Raw genomic sequence first — 23,184 nt, 5'->3', positions numbered from 1 at the left:
TAAAGTCCAGTTCTGTGTGGCCTGGAAGAATTCCTCCACAGCTTTCTCAAAGTAATCTGAAAAGTTCAAGTGTGGCTATAAGTTCAGCTGGCACATTCAACCCTATAACAACAGTATTATGGCAATGTTTTTGTGGCAAATTTTTCTAGCTATTTCTACTATTACATATTTGGATCAAATGAAAGCATTTTCAAACTGCATTGTGGACCAAATCAGCATGTAGAAAAAGGTCAAAATCACAACAAAACCTTACCTAATTCTATTCCTTCTTTGCTCATCACTGAACCGTACTCTTTTTTAATAGACAAAAAGGCTTCTTTTACAAATTCTCCATAGAGATCTACTGTGAAAGGTATTACCGGCTCCTAGAAAAAAAGAATACATAGTAAACAGCTTAATACTTTTGTGCAAATGGAGCAGAGTTTCACTCAATTACAAAATCTAAGTGTAAGACAAGAAATAATCCCTAACAGACGGTAAATACTGTATCTCCTAAAAAATACTTATTATATGCCCATTAAATCTGATACTTCTGTCGTTACCTCATTATAATGATAGCCTCTGCTGTTGATTTTTTTGCCATAAAGCCCAACTGATAATTGTTGAAGTTGATATTTTTCTCAACTTCCTCCAACACATCAGTATTTTCACTCATGCTTCAGCAACTGGATGGAGACAGATGTATTCTAGAGTGAAACTTCTAACTAAATGGGCAGGGTAAAGAAGTGGGGTCTTACCCCACTAAGAGCTACCTCTAAGCTCCTAGAGTAGCAGGATCATTTTTACTAAAGCATCTAGTTTTCAACTTTGAAGAGAAGCATGAGGCTACATAAAGCAATGGTTTATTTTTAAGAAAACTTGTATTTTTGCTGAAAAACACACTTGTGTCGGAACACATTAACCGATGATACAGTATATCAATAATAATGGATTGCAGTTATTAACAAATGATGTGCCCATTTAGTTGCCTAATTGAAATAAACTTCGTTAAAACATGACGCAAAAAATATACTAACAATTAAGTATACAGTAATTACAGTATTGTGTTATAGAGTAGTTTAATCGTTTAATCAGACACCATTTTATAGAAACTTAAGTCTGGCCTGAGGGACTTTTCCTTGAGTAAAGGCATATCAGGTAGCAAGAGAAAGTTCAGAATGGATAACCAAGTGTTAGAGAAAACAGAACACATGAAGCAAAAAAAGAAAGCAATGCAACTAGAAATCAAAGGAGGAACCCTGTAACAAACACCAAACTATGAAGTACCATTCAGTTCCCTCCCTGAACTTCCTGATATCAACGACTAACCTGAGCTAACTCCAGGGCTACTAGTGCCCACGCCTGCGTCAGAGCTGTTTGAAAATGAATCACAGGATCATACAGATCAACTGCCAAGTGAAGCGTCTCGTACAGCGTGTGATAGAGGGGAAGACTTGGAGTATCCTGCAGAAAGAGAAGATTGTGGAATCAATACTCACTAGCCCTTATTGTTAAATAACATGAATGAAACTCTTTTCCACAGCCATTACAAGTACTGTAATCTGTACTTTCATATGTATTTGTATGAGGTTTGAAGCATTGAATTACTAAAGCCTAGCACTGAAAGTCCAAGGAAGGCGACAGTACGGATTTACAAACCAAATTTACTTTAAGATTTCTTTTCCCTGTTCAGTAATCAGGAACCAATGATAATTACTGTTGTCATTAGTAAGCTGTTAGCTTTAAATTTCTTCTTTTCCCAGTTCAGTAATCAGGAACCAATGATAAGTACTGTTGTCATTAGTAAGCTGTTAGCTTTAAATTTCTTCTTTTCCCAGTTCAGTAATCAGGAACCAATGATAATTACTGTTGTCATTAGTAAGCTGTTAGCTTTAAATTTCTTCTTTTCCCAGTTCAGTAATCAGGAACCAATGATAATTACTGTTGTCATTAGTAAGCTGGTAGCTTTCAATTTCTAAGAAATTACAGAGATTTTAGTGAAGTTCCATTACTGTTACAGTAAGTTTATGGATCTTACACTTGCAGCGACATGACAACAGCAAATATTTTGGATAAGTGCTACAGTTAATTGTTCATCAAGATACATATATACATCACTAACGAGGAACACTGAATAACAAGGCAATATGACTGCAGTACTTACTGGCTCAGCTGAATACATCATATCTGAGCATGGGATACCAAGGACATGCTGAAATGTGGTAAAATCACTTCCACTTCCAAGGCCGAAAAACCTGAAAAAGAAAAGTAGAGAATTTATGCATTAATGTATGTCATTCACTTTTAACACTGTGATCTTGCAATCTGATAACAGTTTTAGTCATGGGAGACTGACATACTCTATAGACAATTATCAAGAGTAACAGTTTTTTTTATACTCACCTATTACAGTATTTACATAAAGTACCATTAATAAAAAAATTCAAAAACATCACCTCTCTATTAAAAAGAAGTCAGTGACAAGAAACAGCCCCTATGTAGTCACTTAACTATCCTCAAATATCCAGTAGCCAAATGCCTCTGTTTTTGTGTACTGTAGTCTGTAAAACTAGCTATGAGAAAACAATGAAGTTGGGAGGTAGGCACTTTGACCATAAGCCATGGATTTATTTGAAAAAATTAATCCTTGTTACAAAAACTGTTTCACAACAAACTCATTACTCATAATGTCTGAACAGCAACTCAGGTAAATTCCTAATCATATGGAACAAGGAAGAAAAGAAGAAAACTGTTAAGACCCCAGATCGGCTGACTGACACCTGAAGGATCCATCTGAAAGCTATGGGGACAGAGAATTTTAATCAATCCAATAGGTTCAAGAAACAAAGATGGGTGGCTGGGGCTGGAGGGGGAGAAGTCACAACATCAACTTGCTCAGCTGCAGGAATCACCACAGCCACTGGGGGATTACTTGCAGCAAATGTGGAAGAAACTGGAACTGCAGAAGCAATAGTAGACTTGTCAGTGGTTAGTTGGTCAATTTTTCTTCCTGCAAGCAAGTCCAGGAATACATCATGTGACGGACTACTTGGAATATTCAAAGGTGGCAAGATTTTTCTATTGTAGTCAAAGGAGGATAATTCTTTGGCTTCCTAATTCTAAGATGAGGGAGGACTGGGTTCGTAGTTCATGGGTGGCATAGCCATGGGTAGGAGGAAGAGGGATGGTGGCCTGAGCCAAGAAGGTTCTAGAAAGATTTGGTGGTATCACTGAAGGGATAATGCCCTCTAATGGACCTGGCGAAACCTTCCTAGGGTTCCTCCTCCTCTTCCCATACTTCTTCCACTGAGGTGAAGTCAAAGAGGAACAGTCATCATATAGAAGGAAACAAGTACCTTCCCTTCCTCTACGAGTAGTACAACATATACGAGTACATGGGAGACATGAAACGACTACATGGTCCTACACCAGTGTTGGTTCTTGTTTGTTCTCCATAACTGAGAAAATGAGTATCAAAGGACACAGCAAACAAACAACAAGGTAATTACACAATGAACAGAAAAAGGAATGAGGTAAAAGATATAATGGTAGAGGCCACTCATCCAAAATTCAACGAGCACACAAACAAAAAATAGCAGATGCATCCTCTCTTGATAGCATCCAAAGGAGAATAAAGTGGCAAGATTAAAGACTTACTTTGGTCTTGTCTCATGTACAGGGTCACGATCCTTGAACAACCATGTATCAAAGAGATACGGCCTTCCAGATAAAACTTCATCATCATCCGGATTGGGAACTTTTTGGGTTGCTCGTATAATTGGTCCATACAGTAAAGGGGATGCCATTGACTTGAAGCTGTACGTCCCTGAAAGGTGAAGTAAAGGGAACTTCCCTATAATATGTCATTAATGGGAAAAATTATTTTCAATACCCTACATACAGGAACAACCACTCCTCCAGATAATAAAACATCATAGTTCTGGATTTGCTACAAAAACCTTCCAATATTGCAATTATGTACTGTACAGTAATATGCACTGCATATTTTAACTCAGGTTGTCTTACATTTACGGATTACAGTAAAAACTGACTACAGTAGCAAGAAATTAAAAACTAGGAAATTCTGGTACTGTATACAACTTGAAGTGCAAGACCACTTCATGAAATGCAAGCAACAGACATCATGTTTGGTAATCTCACCTTCAAACACCATGTCAACATTGAGGTAAGCAACAGCCCTATGCTGCAGATGCGTTGAAAACTGTTCAGTCCACTCAGTAGACCCAACTAAGCCATATTCCTCAGCACCCCAACTACAAAAGATCAAGGTTCTTCGTGGTCTCCAGCCTCTCTGAAGAGTTTTTCAACAAAAGACTTGAGCCAACATAAAATAAATTGGGTATCAATAAAGTTACCACATCAAGGTAGGGCGAAAAACTTCTTTTTTCTATTTTTTGGCTACGCAAACTTCCCATCTTTTTTTAATGTGAATCCTTGACGATTTCTGAGTGAAAATAGGCTAATTCAATATTGTTTTTTTACACAGACAATTGAGTTTTTAAAATATTTTGTAATTTTTTTCTACATATTTTGAAATTCTATGAGATTATTTGCTTTAGACACAAGCTAAGCTTTTTCATTACTTTGTACATTGAAAGTTAACCTACAATCAGGAAGCCTATAAAATGTGAGAATTTGGTAATTAAAAAATATATAAAAAAATTACCATAAAAGGATCTTAAAATTGCCTACTACCTGAAGGCTGATCCAAATACTAATTTATTCTTAACTGACAAATGGAAATTGAGTCAAATTAAGATAGCTGGATGGGAAGAGACCAAAGGTAGTAGATAATAGGTTAAAATGTATGAAATGTCCACCAAAAGAGAACAATTAAAATGACAGTCTCAGACTGAGTTGACAAATATACATACAGTTACTCATCTACAAAATTTACTTAAGCAGCACAATATTTACAGATGTGGTACAATACATAAAACTCATTTTTAAAAAATCTTGGAAACCTAGAAGCCACTTACTTGGACAAGCTGAGAGAACAGCCTGGTCACTTCAAGAAGCGCAGCAGTAGCAGAGCTTGGATCTACACCACCAAATATCCACGCGTCTCGATGGTTTCCCAAAATAACATATCGGTCTGAAAATTGTTAAGCAGTTTAATTCCATCATAGCACCCACCATCCAAAGGTCAGAAGATTTAAGTTCACCTACGTTATATGAGAGTACAGTGTAGGATTTAAGTCCACCTTGGTTACATGGAGATATAGGATTTAGGTTCCGCTAGGTTGCATGAAGAGTTTACCTTGATTATGTACTGACTTCATTAGTAACTATACACTGTAGTATAGTAATATATATAATTAATTCCTTATTATGTTGGCTTCTTTCCTTAGAAAATCCGTTATTTGGTAAAAATTAAAAACAAAACCATGAACAAGGAGCTCAGTACCACAACACAGCAAAGCAACGTTTTTAAAAGTGGAAGAAAACAATTCAAAGTTCTGCAAAATTTGAACAGCAATAACTTTGTTATTTTACGCATTAGAAAATCCACATTTTTCCAAATGAAAGATTGACAAAAGGCACTTGGAATGCATTAAACCATATTTCTGTGTAATGCACATCAATGTTGTTATTACAGAAAACTTGTTTTAAGAAATTATAAAAATAAAAGTGCTAGTTTGAAATGTAACAACAAACTCACCTGGTTCCTCTACTCCAGTAATTGTACCAATAACATTGAAAATACTGGCATTAGCAGAACTTGTGTGCACTGATAACTGCGTAGTCCATGATGGATTTCGTAAGCCAGGTCCAAGACGGTATTCACTGTCTAATCCACCTTGCCATTCATCAGGAGCCCTTTCTCCTCCCAAGTATCTGTTATAGAATACCAAAAGTTTGATAGAAATTCAATGATTCAATACTGCACTGAAAAAGTAATGTAAAGAATCTGAGATTAGAACAACCTAAAAGCTTTACTCTGAGTCTATAATATATAAATGTAGTTTTTACAACTTTTAATATTTTCAATGATCACCTGCTTGCCAAACATGTTTAATGGTCCAGCATCAAATTGGTCTGATTAATCCATGACTAATGGACTTCAATTGTATCTAGATCTAATTTGCTTTCTTCATGGACAATAAAACAATGGAACTGACAGAACCACAGTTTCTGGATTCAAAGTTTAATTTTTGTACAGAAACTTTTGAAATATTAACATCACTCTAAAATCAGTATACACATTAAATCTTGCTCATATCACAATAGTAATTTATGATAAAATGTTGAATTATCAAAAAAATTGCATCTCATGACATAAACGTACTTGAAAATTTGTTGAGCATCAGTATAACTAATTGGTTGGACAGGAATCTTTGGAATTGCTGCTTCTTCTTCGGGAATTCTGAAAGCACTATCTGATAAAGAGAAATCTTCACATTATCACCAACATGAACTGGCTCCCCAAAACTCACAACTGACCCAGATATGATTAAAGACAGGCATTTATATGATGTACCAGACACTGTACTCAAATACTGAAGTACTGTAATAGCAACGTTTTAAATATAATTCAAATAGAGCCACACAGAAACAGATGCTCATTCCCAAGAAAGTAAGTATATTTAGAACTTCATGAAATATTTGAAATGGATACTGTATTTAGTCTTGGTTAGTCAATTACAGAGTCATCTGAAATACTGGTTTTCAATGTTTGTACCATACCATAGCAAAAATTAAACAAATCTAATCACAAAGAAATGTCAAAAAATTCATTTTTTCTCATCACAGGCAATTATAATTACATTCCTCCCAATTCAATCATAGGACAAAAAATTAAAGCACATTCAGCTTCAGCTTATAATCTAATTCATTCTTGCACACCTGGAGCAAAAAGAAACCCAAAGTATTCTAAGGTAAGACTGTTCCAATTGCTGTAAACAAAACCATGGAGATTCCAATCACATGAAAAATAAAGATTCCAAGTCTGATCATTTTAATTACTTTAAATATGTTGTACCCATACTGTAATGAACACAATTTTCACTTGCTTCTTACCAATAGAAGGGCGGAATGGAGTCAATGGATCGCCATTATTTAAGTAAGTTGTGCCTAGCTGGACAGCTTCCATAGGGTTATATATAGTATTTGGGTAGGTAACATTTGGAGTACATCCATCTGGACATACGCTGGCTGGGTCAGAGTACAGCAACACCCCTGCAGCACCTCTAACCTCTGCATTCAACACCTACAAAAGACACACTGTCTATAACCTCTGCATTCAACACCTATATGAGATACACTGTATTTATACGTGATAATGAAACTATTTGTAAGGAAGAGATTAAAGAGTCACAGAGAAAATACCCTTAATAGAAGAATCACTGGGAACATTGTTTCTGACTACTGACATGGTAAAGTGTCACACTGGAAAATTAAAGCTTAAGGTGATAATGCAATTTCCTTACTGCAGGGATTTGGTAGATAAGTCAAAGGACCAGCAATCAAAACTAAGGTTTTTCAGATATTTCACCACAATCTTGTCAGGGCCCTAACAAATCACTTGAGAAAAACCACATCAGTGAGCACAGTGTAAACTGAAATAACAACTACAATATAATGCTTTAGCAGCACAGTATTGAGCTATATACTCCACACTCTACAACATGAATAATGTTAGTAACAACCTAGTCTGCAGATACTGCAAGTAAAGGCAGCAAATCTGCTTTCCCCAAAAGCTGTTACTGTACACATGTATTAAGAGTGATTAGAGACCAAGTCATTTCCCTGTGACACTCCATAATTTACATTCTTGTACTGAAAGTACACTAATGATTCTCCAGCACCCTTGATTCTAAATCCTTGCCAAGTTTGTGATTATGCTGGGCAATGAGGTAACTGTAATTATAGTGAATTCTAAAAACTTTTAAAAGAATCCATTAATCACATGTAAGGACACAAATGCTTCTCAACAGTCAGTAACAGAACACTGAAATCTGAATACTCTTACCTGATTGGCTCTGAAGATGTCACCATATCTAGTGAGAACAATACTCCCATTTACAGACACATTCTGGCTCTGAAGGTAATCATAATCTTCTTCTCGGCCCAAATAAGCATATACAATGTCTGCCTGGAATTGCAAAATATTGTGTTAAGGTAGCAGTACCTGTATGCCTTCTGGAATAAAATCATAGTGAAAATCCAAGTTCAAAAACCTGAGTAATAAAACGTTTTCCTTGAAAAAACAAAGTGCTCCCTGGTCTTATTTTACAGTAGCTATGCAGGAGGAAACACTAAGCCGTTAAGAGTACAGACTACCTGTAAGGAAAAACTGAAGATGTACCACATTCAAGAGGTCTAAAACACAAGATCACTTAAGTTTAAACACTAAACTACTCCCACAACAGCATCAGAAACATAGCGTTTTATCCATACCACAACTTCCCCAGGAGCAGAGTACGCATTGAAGTTTTGAAAGACGTCAGGATGATCTTCCCCTGGCCCTAAAGGTGTCTGGTAACAGTGAGACATCCAGCGTACCTTCCCTCGGTCATCGATGATCTTCACCTGAAGATTACAAGAAAAGGGAATGTCTCACTAAATGAGGTATACGCTACAAGTAAGCTATTAATGGACTGAAAATAAAAAGCAAGAGCATTCAAATATATGAGCATGAATCAACCATTTCTCAGTTCAAGAAATCACATTAACTGCAATATACACTAAAAGAGCTACTACCATGTTTCCGATGATTTTTCTTAAGCTTTACAATTCAATGATAAAGTGACTTAATATCTTCTTTCTGTATACTAATACAAAATAAATCTTATAGTCAGGACAAAGACCAAAATATAGTTTTTAAGAAACTTATTCTGAAGAAATGCATGTTGGCTTAAAGACAGTTTTTGCACAGAAATTCTGACAAGAGTAAAATGATGGAATGGCTATATCTGCCATAAAACCTTTGTGGCCTTCTGGATGACTTCCTTTTTGACAATTTAGAAGTCTTAAGAAAGATTTTTTTCCACTGCAAGTAAAAGATTTGATAGCAGATATTCTCTATAAACACATTATTTAATCCGAATGTTTTCTTATATCAAAATAGTATGCCCTTCATGAGTGACCAAATACTTCTCAGTATCACTTTTGACATATAAATACTCAAGTCTCATAACTGACCAAGTACTTACAGTGTTATTCTTCTCCCTGTCTGGGTATGACAGGAGAACAGTGTAAGGAATTAGGTTCACTGTATCCAGTCCCTGATCTGTCCAAACTTGAGCAACCCACTTTGCTTGCCTGGTGTCTGCTTCTGTGCCAGCAGTGTGAGGTTCTGATGTGAGGTACCTAAAGAGATGTTGGCAAAACAAACGTGACTTTTAAGCTTTAAAAGACGGCTTGGTGGTAAGTAAATTACACATCATATTAACAATATCTAATATTTCTAATCATAAACACTGTGCTGTACGTCACACAAAAATGGCTCGAGACTTATATATTTCAAACAAAAACAAGAAATCCTTGCTATAATGAATGCACCTTTTGACTATATTTTTTTAGAAATTAAGTTATTTAAAATGATCAAGGATGGACATAGAAAGAATTCATCTTTGGCACAGAAACTAACTACCATTAAATGATGAGTGCGGGCAATCAGTTGTTTTAAAAAAACCTTAAGAAATTGCACAAACTACTAATAAACTGTACAATACTATCATTATTAATATCACTATAAAGTAATTTCATGAGACCAATAACTCACACAGTTAGATTCTCACTGGGCTTGCCCAAAAAGTATGTTCTTAATGAAGACTGGAATGGAACCGGGGAGAATTAAGAACTTAGGTAGGTGAAGGAGAAGAATCTAAAGGGAACAGATAATGGAACCGGGGAGAATTAAGAACTCAGGTAGGTGAAGGAGAAGAATCTAAAGGGAATCAACCGGGGAGAATCAAGAACTCAGGTAAAATCATAATGGAACCAGGAGAATTAAGAAATCAGGTAGGTGAAGGAGCACAATCTAAAGGGAACAGATAATGGAACCGGGAGAATCTCAGGTTGTGACTAAAGGGAACAGATAAATGGAACTGGGGAGTACTCTCTAACGGGGAACAGATTCATAAAAGCACACTATAAGCAGCACCCTCTACGAAGATCTAGTTTGTCACTGCCAGACAGTACCTTAAAGTTTCCAATATGGCATCTCCGCTGGTTTCCTGAAGAATCACATTCTCGGGGTCAAGCTGTATGTCTCGTTTTTTGTGATGCCTTCCTAGAACGACTAAAAAAACACAAAATTCAGTACTGCAACTGACGGATAAATATATTATACCCAGAAGTATTTATAACTAGCAAGGTGTTTTCAGAAATTTCACTGACGCTAAATATTAAAAGTAATAATGTTACAGTGTAATCACAAATATTGAATTAGCTTTACTTTTAACAACTTAGAGAGCAATGTAAGGCCATTGACAAATCATTCTATTCATTATACTCTAATAATCATTATTAACCTTAAACAAAATTTAAAACCTCATAATTACTGGAGAGGAGCAAGCTACCATGGCTGGAAACAACAGTATTCATCCTTTCTATCAAAGGTAGCAATGTATAAAGATAAACGAATTTATTGAGAATTCTACATCATAAGAGGAACTGTCTTTACTGTCTTGCAGCAGTTGGAAAAGAACTGCACTGTAACTAACACAGGTATTCTATATATTGAGAGAAAGTGAGTACACAATAGCAGACGTGAGACAAATGTCAAAGAATGGCAAATATAAACACACTCGAAGACTTTCAGTGATTTTGGCAACAATCTTCCGCTCTCTCCTAAACAAAAAATTGAAAACTTTGATATATACAACAAAGATGTCAAATGAACAAAGGTAATGATGTATTTATTCCTCACGAAGAATGGTGACTGTACAATGCCTTGTCTTATTCATCAGTTACCTTTTATAAAGTGCTCCTTTCATGAAGAATCCTATTGAATAGTATTGAGGTTCTGGGACATTTTGAAACTATTGTTGTATCAAGCAATGAAAGCATTTTTCAATTTGGAATTTATATTAAAAAAAATCTATCTGCAACAATGATAAAGTTAAGTAACCGAAAGTAAAGGCCCTGAAACATAAAAATAAAAAGCGAATTCTCTATTGTTGATCTTAACTAAGTTCAAGTTTAGTTGTCAAGCTTGAAATTAACTTAATTCTGACAAACTTAAGAGTGACCACTCTATGTATACGGAAAGTGGTCAATGCTGATATCAGTTAAAATGTAACTGCAAATACAGAGCAAGAAGTCACATCATGTATATGGAAAAAAGCAACATAAAATAAACAAGGCTCACCTTAAACGTATAAACAGGGCTCAAAGCATCTGCTAAAAATGTTCACAAACAGGCATTTCTTGCACCTTCTGAATGCTGTGTGGATGTGAGAAGCTAGATACAAAACTGCATTCTGTATAAGTAATTGCTCTTGACAGCTATGTGTAATATTTTCCATGTACAGTATTAATCTACATGTAACTGTGCAAAATAAGAGTTTACACCTAAAGAAGTAAATATTTCTGCATACAGTAGTAATATTTAGACTGTGAGACTGGTTTTTTGTCTCTTTAGGAAAACAGAAAAGGAGCAATATGCACAGACAAAATCAATGTATTGCAAATGTGCTGGGAGAACTAAACTGGGATGATCAAGGTCAGCTTCAGTAAAAGTAAATCTGGTTTAAAAGTATGAAAAGATGTCACTGTAAATGTAGCATTAATTCAACAAAAAAAGCTGTGTAAAAAATGACAAAAATTAACAAAGCTTCACGATAAAGTCCCTGGAATGTGTCCTGTTAAAAATTATAAATATTTACAACAATTTCAGCAATTTTACAAACCACAGTTTTACTGTGCATTAATCATAACATTTAGTAGAGAATGAGGCCAGAAACAAAATTATAATTTAACTGGTAAAAAGCTAAGTTGACTGACGATGTTGCCTGGTTACAGTTCATTCATATCCATACACTGTGAATAATCACACAATTAGGAACTGCTTTGCAACTGCAGCAGTTTAAATTACTGGGCTGAAAATATTAGCAGTCACTACAAGGGGTCTCCGGTAAAAAATAGTATAATGAACAAGCAGACTTTGGGAACACTGTACTGATCTTTGATCTTTATGGAAAATGTTAAGCAAGAAAAGACAAAGATCTAATAATCAAGTCAACATCACTCAAATTCTAGTGCTGTTTCTGGTGGCTGCTACCTGCTTCAAGTTTCTTCCTGGTCACTTCTGTTTCTCAAACTGGGTTCTTATAATGCCTACTCAAACTGCTTAATTATGTTAATCCATGAATAATATCATACAGGGTACTGTGGTACAAGGCGCATAAAAAGAAAGGTCCCCATTAAAGTTTGCTGACAGTGCCAAAAAATCCACTGTTTCATGGATGTAAAATACCTTCCAGGAGCTCCACTGTTTCATGGATGTAAAATACCTTCAAAGAGCTAAGTTATAGTGCAACAAGGCAGAAACTCTATTCCTTTACTGCTACGTGACCTCTACCACTAGGTTACAACATAGGTCAACAACAGGTTAGAAGATGGCTGATGACAACCTAATGGGAAAATTGGGTAAAAGTGTGTCTGGCATCCAGACTGAAGAGGAACAGTCACAACAGGATCAGGTAATTTGGGACTTCCTAGACCTAAACATGGTGAAGATTGGGGTGATGTTCATGTAGGAATTTGAGAAAAAAAGCACGCTGTACAGTACTGTTAAATTTCATCAAAAGATCAGTATGCAAACGGCATGAGGAAAAGTTGATTTTCCAAAGTCATCTTAGATCAGAAATATTCGAAGATGACAAAGCAAAGTGCACCTTCACTGGGTATAGCATGATGGTGCTAGTTATGTCTTTATAGACTATACTGTATTGTTTCTGATTTTATCAGAACCTGAAAGGGAAATATCAACCTTCAAGCACACTAGTCCCTGGGGAGACTCCTTCAGGATTTGAATTAACAGCAAAACCTAATGAGACTTTAAGGTATCTAAAAACCTTATAATGATATTTATAAAGATTTGGGCGCTGGAAATCCCTCTAGACTGACATCTGGACCACAATAATGACCACTGACATTGATAAAGCTGGTTAGTTGCAAACTTACTTAGTGGCCTCTTTCGAACAGCCTATCGCTCTGACCAGAAGGTTGAGAGTTACCAAGTGGTCAGCTAAAGTATGCACAGGTATTCTGATGGAATTTCTTAACATGAGGTTGCTTGAGTAGGTCCTTCCTGTTGGGCAGATACCTGGAAAAATCCAGCAGAAGTGTTAGCATATCTCTGTCGTCACCTGGAACTAGAATCATCCCTGCAACTCTGAGTTGATCTTAATTTGTTACTACTTGCCTAAACGTGGCAAATGGGGGAAACGGATATACCTCAACGTCCTTCTAACTGACTAGCATCAACTCTATTGCCCATGCCTGAAGGACTGGGTTGGGAGAGCAACAGATTAGAACATGATGGTTCTCAGAGGTGGGGGAGAGATCCACCAATGGGCTTCTCTGTAATCTCCATAGCTACTAGCACACTTCTATATTTAAGGGCCATTCTGTGGGAAGAATTCGACCTTTCCAACTCATCAACTCTTTCCAGAACAAACTGAGGAACTTACTTCTATCCACAGGACTTGGATTAGACTGAAAAGACTGGCTGGCTTTGTACCTCTGTTTCTTGACCTAAGACGGTTACTGAGTTGTCAGAAACCACTGTTATTTTCTTATTCAACACAAATTCCTCTGACTCCACAGCTTTTCAAACTGCTGATACAAAGGCAAGCCTTTTCATCTGACATCCATCCTGAATTCCAGACCTTCCAACACAACTCCCTAGCCTTAGACGGAAGTGTCTCGACAAAAGGATACACCTGGGTTCTGGTTCCTCAGAGGCATTTTTGAAAGAAGGTGACTGTTGGTCCACCAAAGATGTGTCCTCCACCTCCTGACTTACCTCAGCTGTTTGAAATCAGTCTGCAAAGTTCTCATTCTCAGAATCACTCAGGTTACAATTTTTATATTAGGGACATGTCTCAACACACTCATCCACTTCCAGGCTGGAAGAGCCCCTGAGGGTTGAAATTCTGTTACAATTGACAGAAGATTATTGACCCGTTGAGATCTGTGAGGAGGAGGAGAAGCATCACATGAGGAGAGCGCTGACCAAGAAAAAACTAGTGACAGCAAAATTCCAAGTCTGATCCACCAATGGGGAACTAGCAGATGGTCTGGGGGATCCTGAAGGACATGACGCAGAGGAGGAGTCCAGTTGACAAGAACAATGTGAACATGGCAAACAGTATGTGGACATTTGGTGCTGTGGAGAAGTCAGACAAACTGCTTCTATTACAATGGGTGGATCTGTGATGGCTGGAGATGTGACTGTGCTCAGCAGACAAGGATTTCTTAACTATGGCATTGGCTACTCTAAGAGGAGGATGAACTTAGGCTATCAAATACAGGATCCAAATTATAGGCCTACACTGCTTAAGCAAATGCTATTCCTGTTAAAGCGTAATTAAAAACAAAATGTTTGGAGTTTATAAGGACACAATTTGGCACAACAACATTACAGTAATTAAGTGAAAAGATCTTCCTATGCTAAGTGTACTGTACTAGAATAAAAGCAACACCTTTCCTTATTATCAAAATTCTTTGCAAAGTAAAAACCCCAAAATAAGCAGCACTTGCTACAAAGACAGTCTGACATCAAAACCATTTTGAGAACATGTTTGCTAATGACACGGCATCTACATGCAGAGACAACAAATGTGACATTAAGTAGCACATCCTATCTGCCTACTCACTCATTCTGTACACCCGGTTTTAAATCATGTAGCACGGCACGCATTTGCTTATCAATCAGGTAGCACGGTGTACACACTTGCTTAATCAGCACAAGTAATAAGTCACTTATTTATTAATGAACTAAAGTTGTTTCAGACCTCATTTCAAACTTGTATTGGTAATGAAGGCACTGCAAAACTAAGCCTTGTATATCAGTAAAAAGATTGTAAATACAATACGAGTTTCCGTGAAACACAGTACATGTATGTCCAATGGTAACACAGTACTGTACAGTTCAGCTTTATACATGACAGCATTTACACGTAACAAAGATCAATTCGGTGAACAATCAATGAAGTATGTACTGGGAACACAAACCAAGCCATGAGAATGCTCAAACGAATTAACTGACCTGGGCTTTCATAATTAACATGCAGGCCATTCAAGGAATTATGCATTAAAGGCATAAAGGCTGTCCAGGGAAAAAGAATAGGGGTTAACAGTGTATCCAAATAACTGTGTATCCTAGTAGCTTCACTGATGATAAGTGCAATACAACCTGTAGTTTATTAAAAGTAATATAAAAGTCACAGATGAAGGATAATTGCAATGCTTTCAGATATGTTTAATTTTCTCAAAAAACTGTCAAACGTTAAATACTGTATTTTTCCTATACAAGAGAACCTATAATCTTGAAAGTTGATATTTTCAAACCCTGCACTAAAGAATACAGTTCCACCAACACACTCTGTGACACGATCTACTTACTTGAAAGAAGAATTAAGGAGAAAGTTGTCAGCAGTAAGATGAGAATGCTAATACAAAAGGTACGATTTCTTTCTGTCAATAAGGCCCGGACACACCCTGTAGCAGGACGGCAGTTTCTTGGCCTGGCATTATTTCTGTCAGGGTACAAAAAAAGGCACGGTGAACATTTATCTTTTATGAATGCTTGTTTCTACGTTAAAACTGCAAAGATCCTACATTCATACTAAGACTGGTATTGCCTCTAAATGGCGCACTTACCGTGTGTGGGGTAAAAATGACGTTGAAGGCGTTTCTAGTAAGACGCTTGTTAAATCTTCACTCGACATGTTGAATAGCTGACGGCTTGCACTGAAATAATGAACAGTTATATTAACTTACTTCACAAACATGGTCAAAGACTTAAAGATAAGAAGCCTGAAAAAAGAACGTGATATACTTACACTAAAACTCAGCTGTCAAGAGTAAAACAATATTTAGATCCTTGGCATGATGACATTACATGTTCCTTGGAATCTAAAAACTACATGTTTTTAAAATACTCTCTGTAGCAGCTCATCGCTGGGGTTTCATAAAGGAAGCTGTGTAGTCAGTTTCCTCTTTGTATGTTCATTTACTTTCCGGCTACAAGGACATTTACCACAAATTATTGCTTGATCAATAAAAACTTTCTATCAACTGTTGCGCGCGCCATTACAGGCCTTGAATTACATGATATTTTACATAATTTTTCTTTTCTCTACCTTATAATCAGTGATAAACTAAGGAAGTCGTACATTTTATGGTTATCAGTGTTTTAACTTGAATAACCCAAGAAAAAATGTATATGTTTTGGCACACATCACAGCATGGAAATGACACCTAAAGAAAAAAAGTCAGTGTGCTAAACCTGTGGAATGAAGTTACTGTTCAAACCAATCTCTTCTTACACGTGTGATTTGGGTACTACAAAGATCCACTGGCTGGCTAACGTATTTTGGGTTACCGGCACCACGACATCAATGGTTGCTCATCACTGATACTGTTATTATTACTTATTGACACAACTGAATTTTTAAAAAATTCAGGACCCAAAGAAATGTATAATAAAAATTAAGTTCATTTAAAGTATTTAGGCCCAACTTCTGAACTGTATATATATAAATGTCACTTAGTATCACCAACAACATCCCCTTTAAATCCTGTCGAGGATGTACCTGAAATCTCAAACCACAAGTCTAAGATCCCAAGATGGAGGGATCCAACCACAACATGCCTTCTTGGGCACTTTTTGGTTAGATATTTCCATCAAGGGGAACAGAAACAAAATCTAGGTTCTCATTGTGTCTGCAGTCACAACTCATCACCCAAATACTTCTGAATTTCTGAATAAAACAGTGTACTATACTTAAGCAGTCACTTGGCTTTCTCATGAAAATGGAACCTCTGGTGACAGCTGCCAACAGTCCAATGAAAATAGAATATGAATGCAGAGGTTAATAAAGGCAGGAAAGTTAGACAGTGGGAGCTCGGTGACTATTTTCCCAGGGCTGGTAAAGTATTTTAGCGGTCATCTGTACGTTCACATGGAGTTCACAATGTCATCTTATCTTGTGAGATTTTACATCGAACAACTTACTGCTGGCCAATTTCGTAAAAATTTAATTATTTTTAAGTATAACACCCCTTGCTTAGGAAATCTTACTATTTCTTGCCTTCTTCTGTTTGTTAGCAGCAATATTTCACAAGTAACTGAATAAACCATCCTCAAACAAACTAATGAACTTTTTCCAATAAAAACCAATTAAGTCATCAGTGCTTCTTTCTTTAGCAGTGAACGGCTAGGTTCACAGACATGTAACCTCATAAAAAAGAAAGTATCTACAATGAAAGACCAAGCACCTACTCACTTACAAACCCTACGTCATAATTACAACAGACATGTATCAGATATACAATGAGAGAAAGCACATGACACATGACTAATTCTCTCACAAATACATCTAAAACAACAATGTGATTTATCGTTCCAGTTTACCACATTCATCTATCCAAGAACTCCCATAAATTGGTGACTGACCTGCCCTTTGGACAATGCCACCTGAAGCATAACCTTTCTACCCTTCATTTCCTTGTTTAATATGCATTTGACCAACTCCTGGTAAATACCCAATACCTTCAATGATGATGAACAACACTGGTGGCATAGTAATTAACCATACAATACTGGGAACCATCAATCACCTGAAGGGGGTTAGATTTGCAGCCCTTCCTTATGCTTTCAGACTACGTGAGCTTATGTAAGTTGGGGGATGACCGTGGGAGGACATAGCTCTACCCTGTGGTTAAGTAGGATGCTGTGTCCTCAGTGAAGTTTTATTAAGAAATACCCTGCCCAAATGATCATGGGTGCATGATAGATAAAACTACTGTGTATTCGTTGCCCAGATCAGTCTGGTTCCATCTGATCAGGTGTTCATGTTTTGGGCCGAATACAAGTCCCTTTACAGTCAAGGTATGGCATCTTTTGTGAGGTTAGAATGTATTGGTTTCATACATTTGCCACCTGCTTAATATAAATCAATAAAAGTTAAAAAGTACTCAAACTAATATTCTAGTATGAATGTAAACCATGGTTTTTCTTATATTTTTTATGAGACTTATTATGCTGACAGTAACTTCTCTTGAAAATGCCTTGTCCCACATTACTTATTACCCTCCCAACAATAATGGCGGACATGCTGGGATATGGAGTTTAGGGTTGGGTAAATGGCAAATATAATACAATACTTTGAAATGGAAATTAAAATACAAATAAACATTTGAAGAATCATATGAAGAACCATGGTTCAACATAGAAACCATACAAAGCCTACCTACTGTATTCCATTCCATCTATCCTTTGTGTTTTACAGATATATATATACTGACCACTCGATGGATGAGGCAGCCTTGAAAATCAGCAATCAAGTTCATGTAACCCCTACAGAGGTAGATGCAACAGCTGACCTTACAATATACTCTAACAGAAGGACTGCCCAGTGCCCCATGAGGAACAGCCTTGCAATCATAAACAATCCCATGATGAGGAGTAGTCTGCCAAATACTGTGTCCCAAGGATAGACACCACCATTCCTGCATTGGTATGATCACGACTCACCTCTCCAAGAGGATCATTTCCATCTACGTGAAGGGGCAGTATACCAGTACTGTACATATTGTTCTACAATCTTCAATGAAAACATGGAGCCTGCTGCCTCCAAAACAAGGCAACACTCGCCATTCTTCGGTGGAGGCTCACACTCAACGTTACCCAGGAAACCCTCCTCCTTCTGACCACTGTCAGGAAAACAACAAGGTGGCCCTGAGATAACACAACAGCCGCCCTCCTTCTCAAGCAGCAAGCCCAGTAAGCAGAAGCCCCCAGCACCAGCCAATCAGCACCTCCGTTACTCAATAGGAGAGCTCCCAAGCCTAGACATCCAATAAAAAATTGCCTGCCCTTTTTATGTAAACCTGTTTTCAGGTATAAGCATACCATGCATGTACATGGTATATCTATACTCTTTGTAAATGGTAGCATGGACTACCAAAACATCAGGATAATAAATGAACTTTGGTCGGCTGCTTTAGGATTTATCTGCTGAAACGAAGAAAGTTATAAGCCACATTAAGGAGACCCAGTAACAGTAAGCTCAATGGCATAACAAACTGCTATTCTCTTCATAGAAATAATAATAATAATAATAATAATAATAATAATAATAATAATAGCATAAAAAGTTTGGTCTCCCTCCTCCTTTAACTGTCTTTGGTGACATTTGCAACATTTTCCATTTGAGAGAAGCCCTTCTCGAATGACCTACATGAGGGCGAGGCAATGAACAAAGCCCTTCCTTGATAAGGCCAATCATGCACCGTCTTGTATACCTTGCTTAAACACATTGACTTTTCATTTGATAGGCGACCCATTTGTCCTATCAGCTCTCGAGTGCACGTCTGGTGCTGGTGTCGTGACACTCTCGTTCCAGTTCTGACACTCACTTATTCAGTAGTTCCCAAAGTTTCCTTGTCCATGACGTTAAGGAATGAGGTAGCTATCCAATTTCAAAGAGTAATTTATTTTTAATGCTATACTTCTCAACTGCACACAGTTCTTTCTGGAACTGGCAATATATGTCATTTGGCAATGTATATCATTTTTCCAAGGTTTTGATTTGATTTCAATGAATACAATATTCATTCTGTCGTAACTGCCTGGATAACTCGGTGGAAAACCATGTCAGGTTAGGCAAAGCAGGGATAATCTTCGTTTCCGGTCCAAAAACATCCCTGCTCAGTTTTTTATTATATCTTTCGAATCTTCATAAAAAAATGAAAAAATATCCTAAACATAATTCTTGCAAACTAATATTTATCACAATAAAAAATAAAATATATATGTAAATAACTGAGGATTTATTATAAGTTTCAACTTTGCAAAACGCACTTAGGGACATTTGATCCCCGAGGGGCTAGTGCTAAACATGGGAAAATACATTTGACCCCCCAGAGGATAGTACTAAACACAGCAAAATACATTTGACACCCTAGGGGCTAGTACTAAGCATGGCATAATGCATTTGACCCCCCAGGGACTAGTACTAAACATGGCAAAACAGTGTAGATGAACCATTGTTTCGCCGTGTTTAGTACTAGCCCTCACGCGGAACTGGAGTTCGGACCGGAAATGAACTCTTACCTAAAATAGGCCCCACACCCTATGGAAGGATAGGTTAATGTAATATCCCTATTTTACACTTATTTTGCTTCTTATCAAAGACCCCAGTTTCCAAATGGACGCCCCCCTCAATACCACGGGCTATAGCCTAGGCGAGTTGTGGTGCGTTAACCAGACCTACCCTTTGAAAATTACTTAGTACCTGTAAGAGAGACCTCATACATTTTTTACAATGAATGGTTACATTGTATATATTTACCAAAAAAATTTTTATATTAGGCCTATAATTACTGAATTAAAAAAATAGAAGCAAATAGCCTAGGCTACCTTAGAAGAAATGAAATAGTAAATACGTGGCTAACTTTTAATAAGGATATTAACAGCACACTATATTCAATTAAAGTAACACTGACATACTTAGGCCTATATGACCCAATATGGCAAAAACTATTTAAAGTAAAATATATAAATTTATACGTAACCTCAATGACAGCTATTCATATTACTTTCAGATTTAAATACAGATCTCAAAAAATCATCCAAATATATTAGCAAGGCAGAATTTACATTTTTAGGCTTAGAAGCCACACATACATACATTATAAATAGCGCTCAAGCAATAGGCCTAAGCTACATTTGAATCTGCACTGCCATAGACTTAGGCATATGTGAAAAAGTCTAAATTGACAATATTCACCCCCACAAACTTTTAAAACGGATTCTTTACTTGGTAGAACTACGGAGGACCTCCGCTGTTATTAGCGTAATTCCATTACACTTACGCTCAATAGTTTGGGTACAAAATTTTTTTACAAAATTACACTTCGACCAATATGACACTGCGATCAGCTGGGGGCCGCGTTCAGAAGGGTTCGTTTTTAAAGTTGCGAATTTCACAGGTCGGCGGGTTTGGTCTGGTTGTCGATGGAGCTTAAAAATACATAAGACATTCGTAATCAGTTCATCTAAACCTAAGTTATTTCAAGCAGAAAACTGTATGATAGGATTAAGACGTTCGGTCACGTGTTAATTCTAAATTCAAAGTACGACAGTCAATCACTTTCGTCTCGTTCAACGGCTTTCCGCTTGCATGGTACGGCTAGTGAACGAAACCAATCACTTGGCAATTTTTAATCACTCGTGAGATATTTTTATTTCATTTTTGAAACTGAAATTCCTCCATGCTGATATCAAAATAAAATTAGCAAAGCTTCTACGTCTAAAGAAGGAATTCATGATAAATCACATACACCGGTGTGGTTCCCATGGCAACTGATGCGCTTTTCGTTCAGGAATAAAATCGAATGACAGTTGCAAAATGGTGAATCATTTTCATCTGAAGTATATGAGTAACTATAGAGTAACAACTACAAAAACCTTTCCTTCTCCCATGGCATGTTTCGAATTCGCACCTGTTGTACATCTGCATATTAAATAGTCATGCAGCTGTTACGTACAGATGCTTAAAAACGAGTGCATTCATTAAGTATAAATCAAACATCATCAAATGATAAAATAAGCGCGAATGCTAAATCGTTATCACTATAAGTATCAGCAGTCATAACCATTAATTTTCCCAATATATTTTAAAAGATTCACGTTGTTTTCGAGAACCTTCTACAATATTATGATTACTTGGACAGCTAATTCATTGAGGATTTTTACTCTTCATTTCAATCCCTCATGCTACGACAATAATAGTTAATAATTGTTATATTAATTTTGGGAATATTTACTGCATTTTATTGCTGTTGTAAAACGACTGTTCGTGTATGACGCAGTACGAAAATTCGAGACATTAAATAAATTTATAATTAGTGACTGCTACACCAAAATGAATATCAGATAGGCCTAAGTATTAAACTAACTGCGGAGTCACAAGAAAAGTATACAAGTAATAGGCCTACTTATTTAACCTACTATGAGGTTACATCTTTTTCCATTCAAAATATCTATGATTTCAATATAATTTAGGAATGTGTCTAAACGGTTCCGCAATATACCTGTCAATGCCTCTTGATTTGAATCCATTCTGTCCAAAATAATCTCTGTATTCCTCGACTGACAATTTAGCAATAAATATTAAAATTCCTTTAAACTTATGGAACGTTAAGTACAAAATGTTTCATGTAAAAATTAGCAAAAATAGTTATTAGAATTCCGTTATGCTTATGAAAGGTCAGGTAGCAGGCATTAACGGAAATCTTTGCAAAGAATTATGAGAGTCTGCCCTGCAGGTAGAGCTGTTTAATACCTGCAAAATCCACGCTTTAATTTGCAAACTGAAGCATTGATTAATGAGACTTCGGTTCCACAGGATCACCTACAGTATGTATATCAGCACTTTATCTGAGATCTCTGAACTGCGACAGAACGACCACTTCATATGTCGAAAGTTATTTCATAACATTAGGTTTAAATATTCTGAGATGGAGTTGAGAACATTTGCCCCACTGAAAAACTATGTAGAATGTTGTCTTTTCTTAACACCTACCTACGCCCTGTACGGCCGAGTCGATAAACTGAGTACAGAAAGCCTCCTTGTTAGTATTATTATTATTATTTTTAATTTAACTATGGACACACTTGCAAGAGTTGGCAACACGAGCAACCATCGAGTAGGTTCTACTGTTGCCATCTGCAGTAAAATCTGCTATCTTTCAACTTTTTTGTTGTCAGTAATAAATAACTGATCGAGTTTTTTGTTTCCGAAATCCCACCATTTGTGACCTCCCCCCCCATCCCAACAACCTGATAAGAGTGAAAAAAAAATCCAAGGAATAAAAAAGCACCAAGACGGCAACTCGCCTCTGAGAATCTCTCGACGGTTATGCATTGCACTTGTGTCAACTGATAGATCAATTTGTTAGATTAAGAGATAAAAAATCGTGTAAGTTTTCAATAATGTG

At 36.7% G+C, this 23,184-nt stretch overlaps 1 protein-coding gene across 14 annotated transcripts in view; it reads right to left on the bottom strand.

Moving 5' to 3' along the window:
* The window catches only part of LOC136838440 (N-acetylated-alpha-linked acidic dipeptidase 2-like), a 215,948-nt gene that overhangs the window by 13,810 nt on the left and 178,954 nt on the right, over positions 1–23,184 (bottom strand). For 3 of the 14 annotated variants that reach the window (XM_067103355.1, XM_067103361.1, XM_067103366.1), the window contains 17 exons: positions 15,838–15,927; positions 15,580–15,713; positions 15,224–15,283; positions 10,147–10,246; positions 9,156–9,312; positions 8,401–8,532; positions 7,973–8,095; positions 7,021–7,210; positions 6,290–6,380; positions 5,663–5,838; positions 4,980–5,095; positions 4,141–4,291; positions 3,637–3,805; positions 2,144–2,234; positions 1,309–1,443; positions 254–365; positions 1–56 (listed from right to left, as the gene is read on the bottom strand). The exon at positions 1–56 is cut by the window's left edge and continues 26 nt beyond it. In XM_067103355.1, the coding sequence (XP_066959456.1) occupies positions 1–56; positions 254–365; positions 1,309–1,443; positions 2,144–2,234; positions 3,637–3,805; positions 4,141–4,291; positions 4,980–5,095; positions 5,663–5,838; positions 6,290–6,380; positions 7,021–7,210; positions 7,973–8,095; positions 8,401–8,532; positions 9,156–9,312; positions 10,147–10,246; positions 15,224–15,283; positions 15,580–15,713; positions 15,838–15,927 (2,083 nt within the window). Of the gene's footprint in view, positions 57–253; positions 366–1,308; positions 1,444–2,143; positions 2,235–3,636; positions 3,806–4,140; positions 4,292–4,979; positions 5,096–5,662; positions 5,839–6,289; positions 6,381–7,020; positions 7,211–7,972; positions 8,096–8,400; positions 8,533–9,155; positions 9,313–10,146; positions 10,247–15,223; positions 15,284–15,579; positions 15,714–15,837; positions 15,928–16,772; positions 16,931–16,963; positions 17,057–21,002; positions 21,140–22,769; positions 22,931–23,184 lie in introns of those variants that run through there. The other 11 variants (XM_067103359.1, XM_067103360.1, XM_067103362.1 and 8 more) reach the window with 11 other exon arrangements.

This window comes from Macrobrachium rosenbergii, chromosome 5 (assembly GCF_040412425.1).
Source record: "Macrobrachium rosenbergii isolate ZJJX-2024 chromosome 5, ASM4041242v1, whole genome shotgun sequence".
Taxonomy (NCBI): domain Eukaryota; kingdom Metazoa; phylum Arthropoda; class Malacostraca; order Decapoda; family Palaemonidae; genus Macrobrachium; species Macrobrachium rosenbergii.
This window is presented reverse-complemented; position numbering and strand designations above follow the sequence as displayed.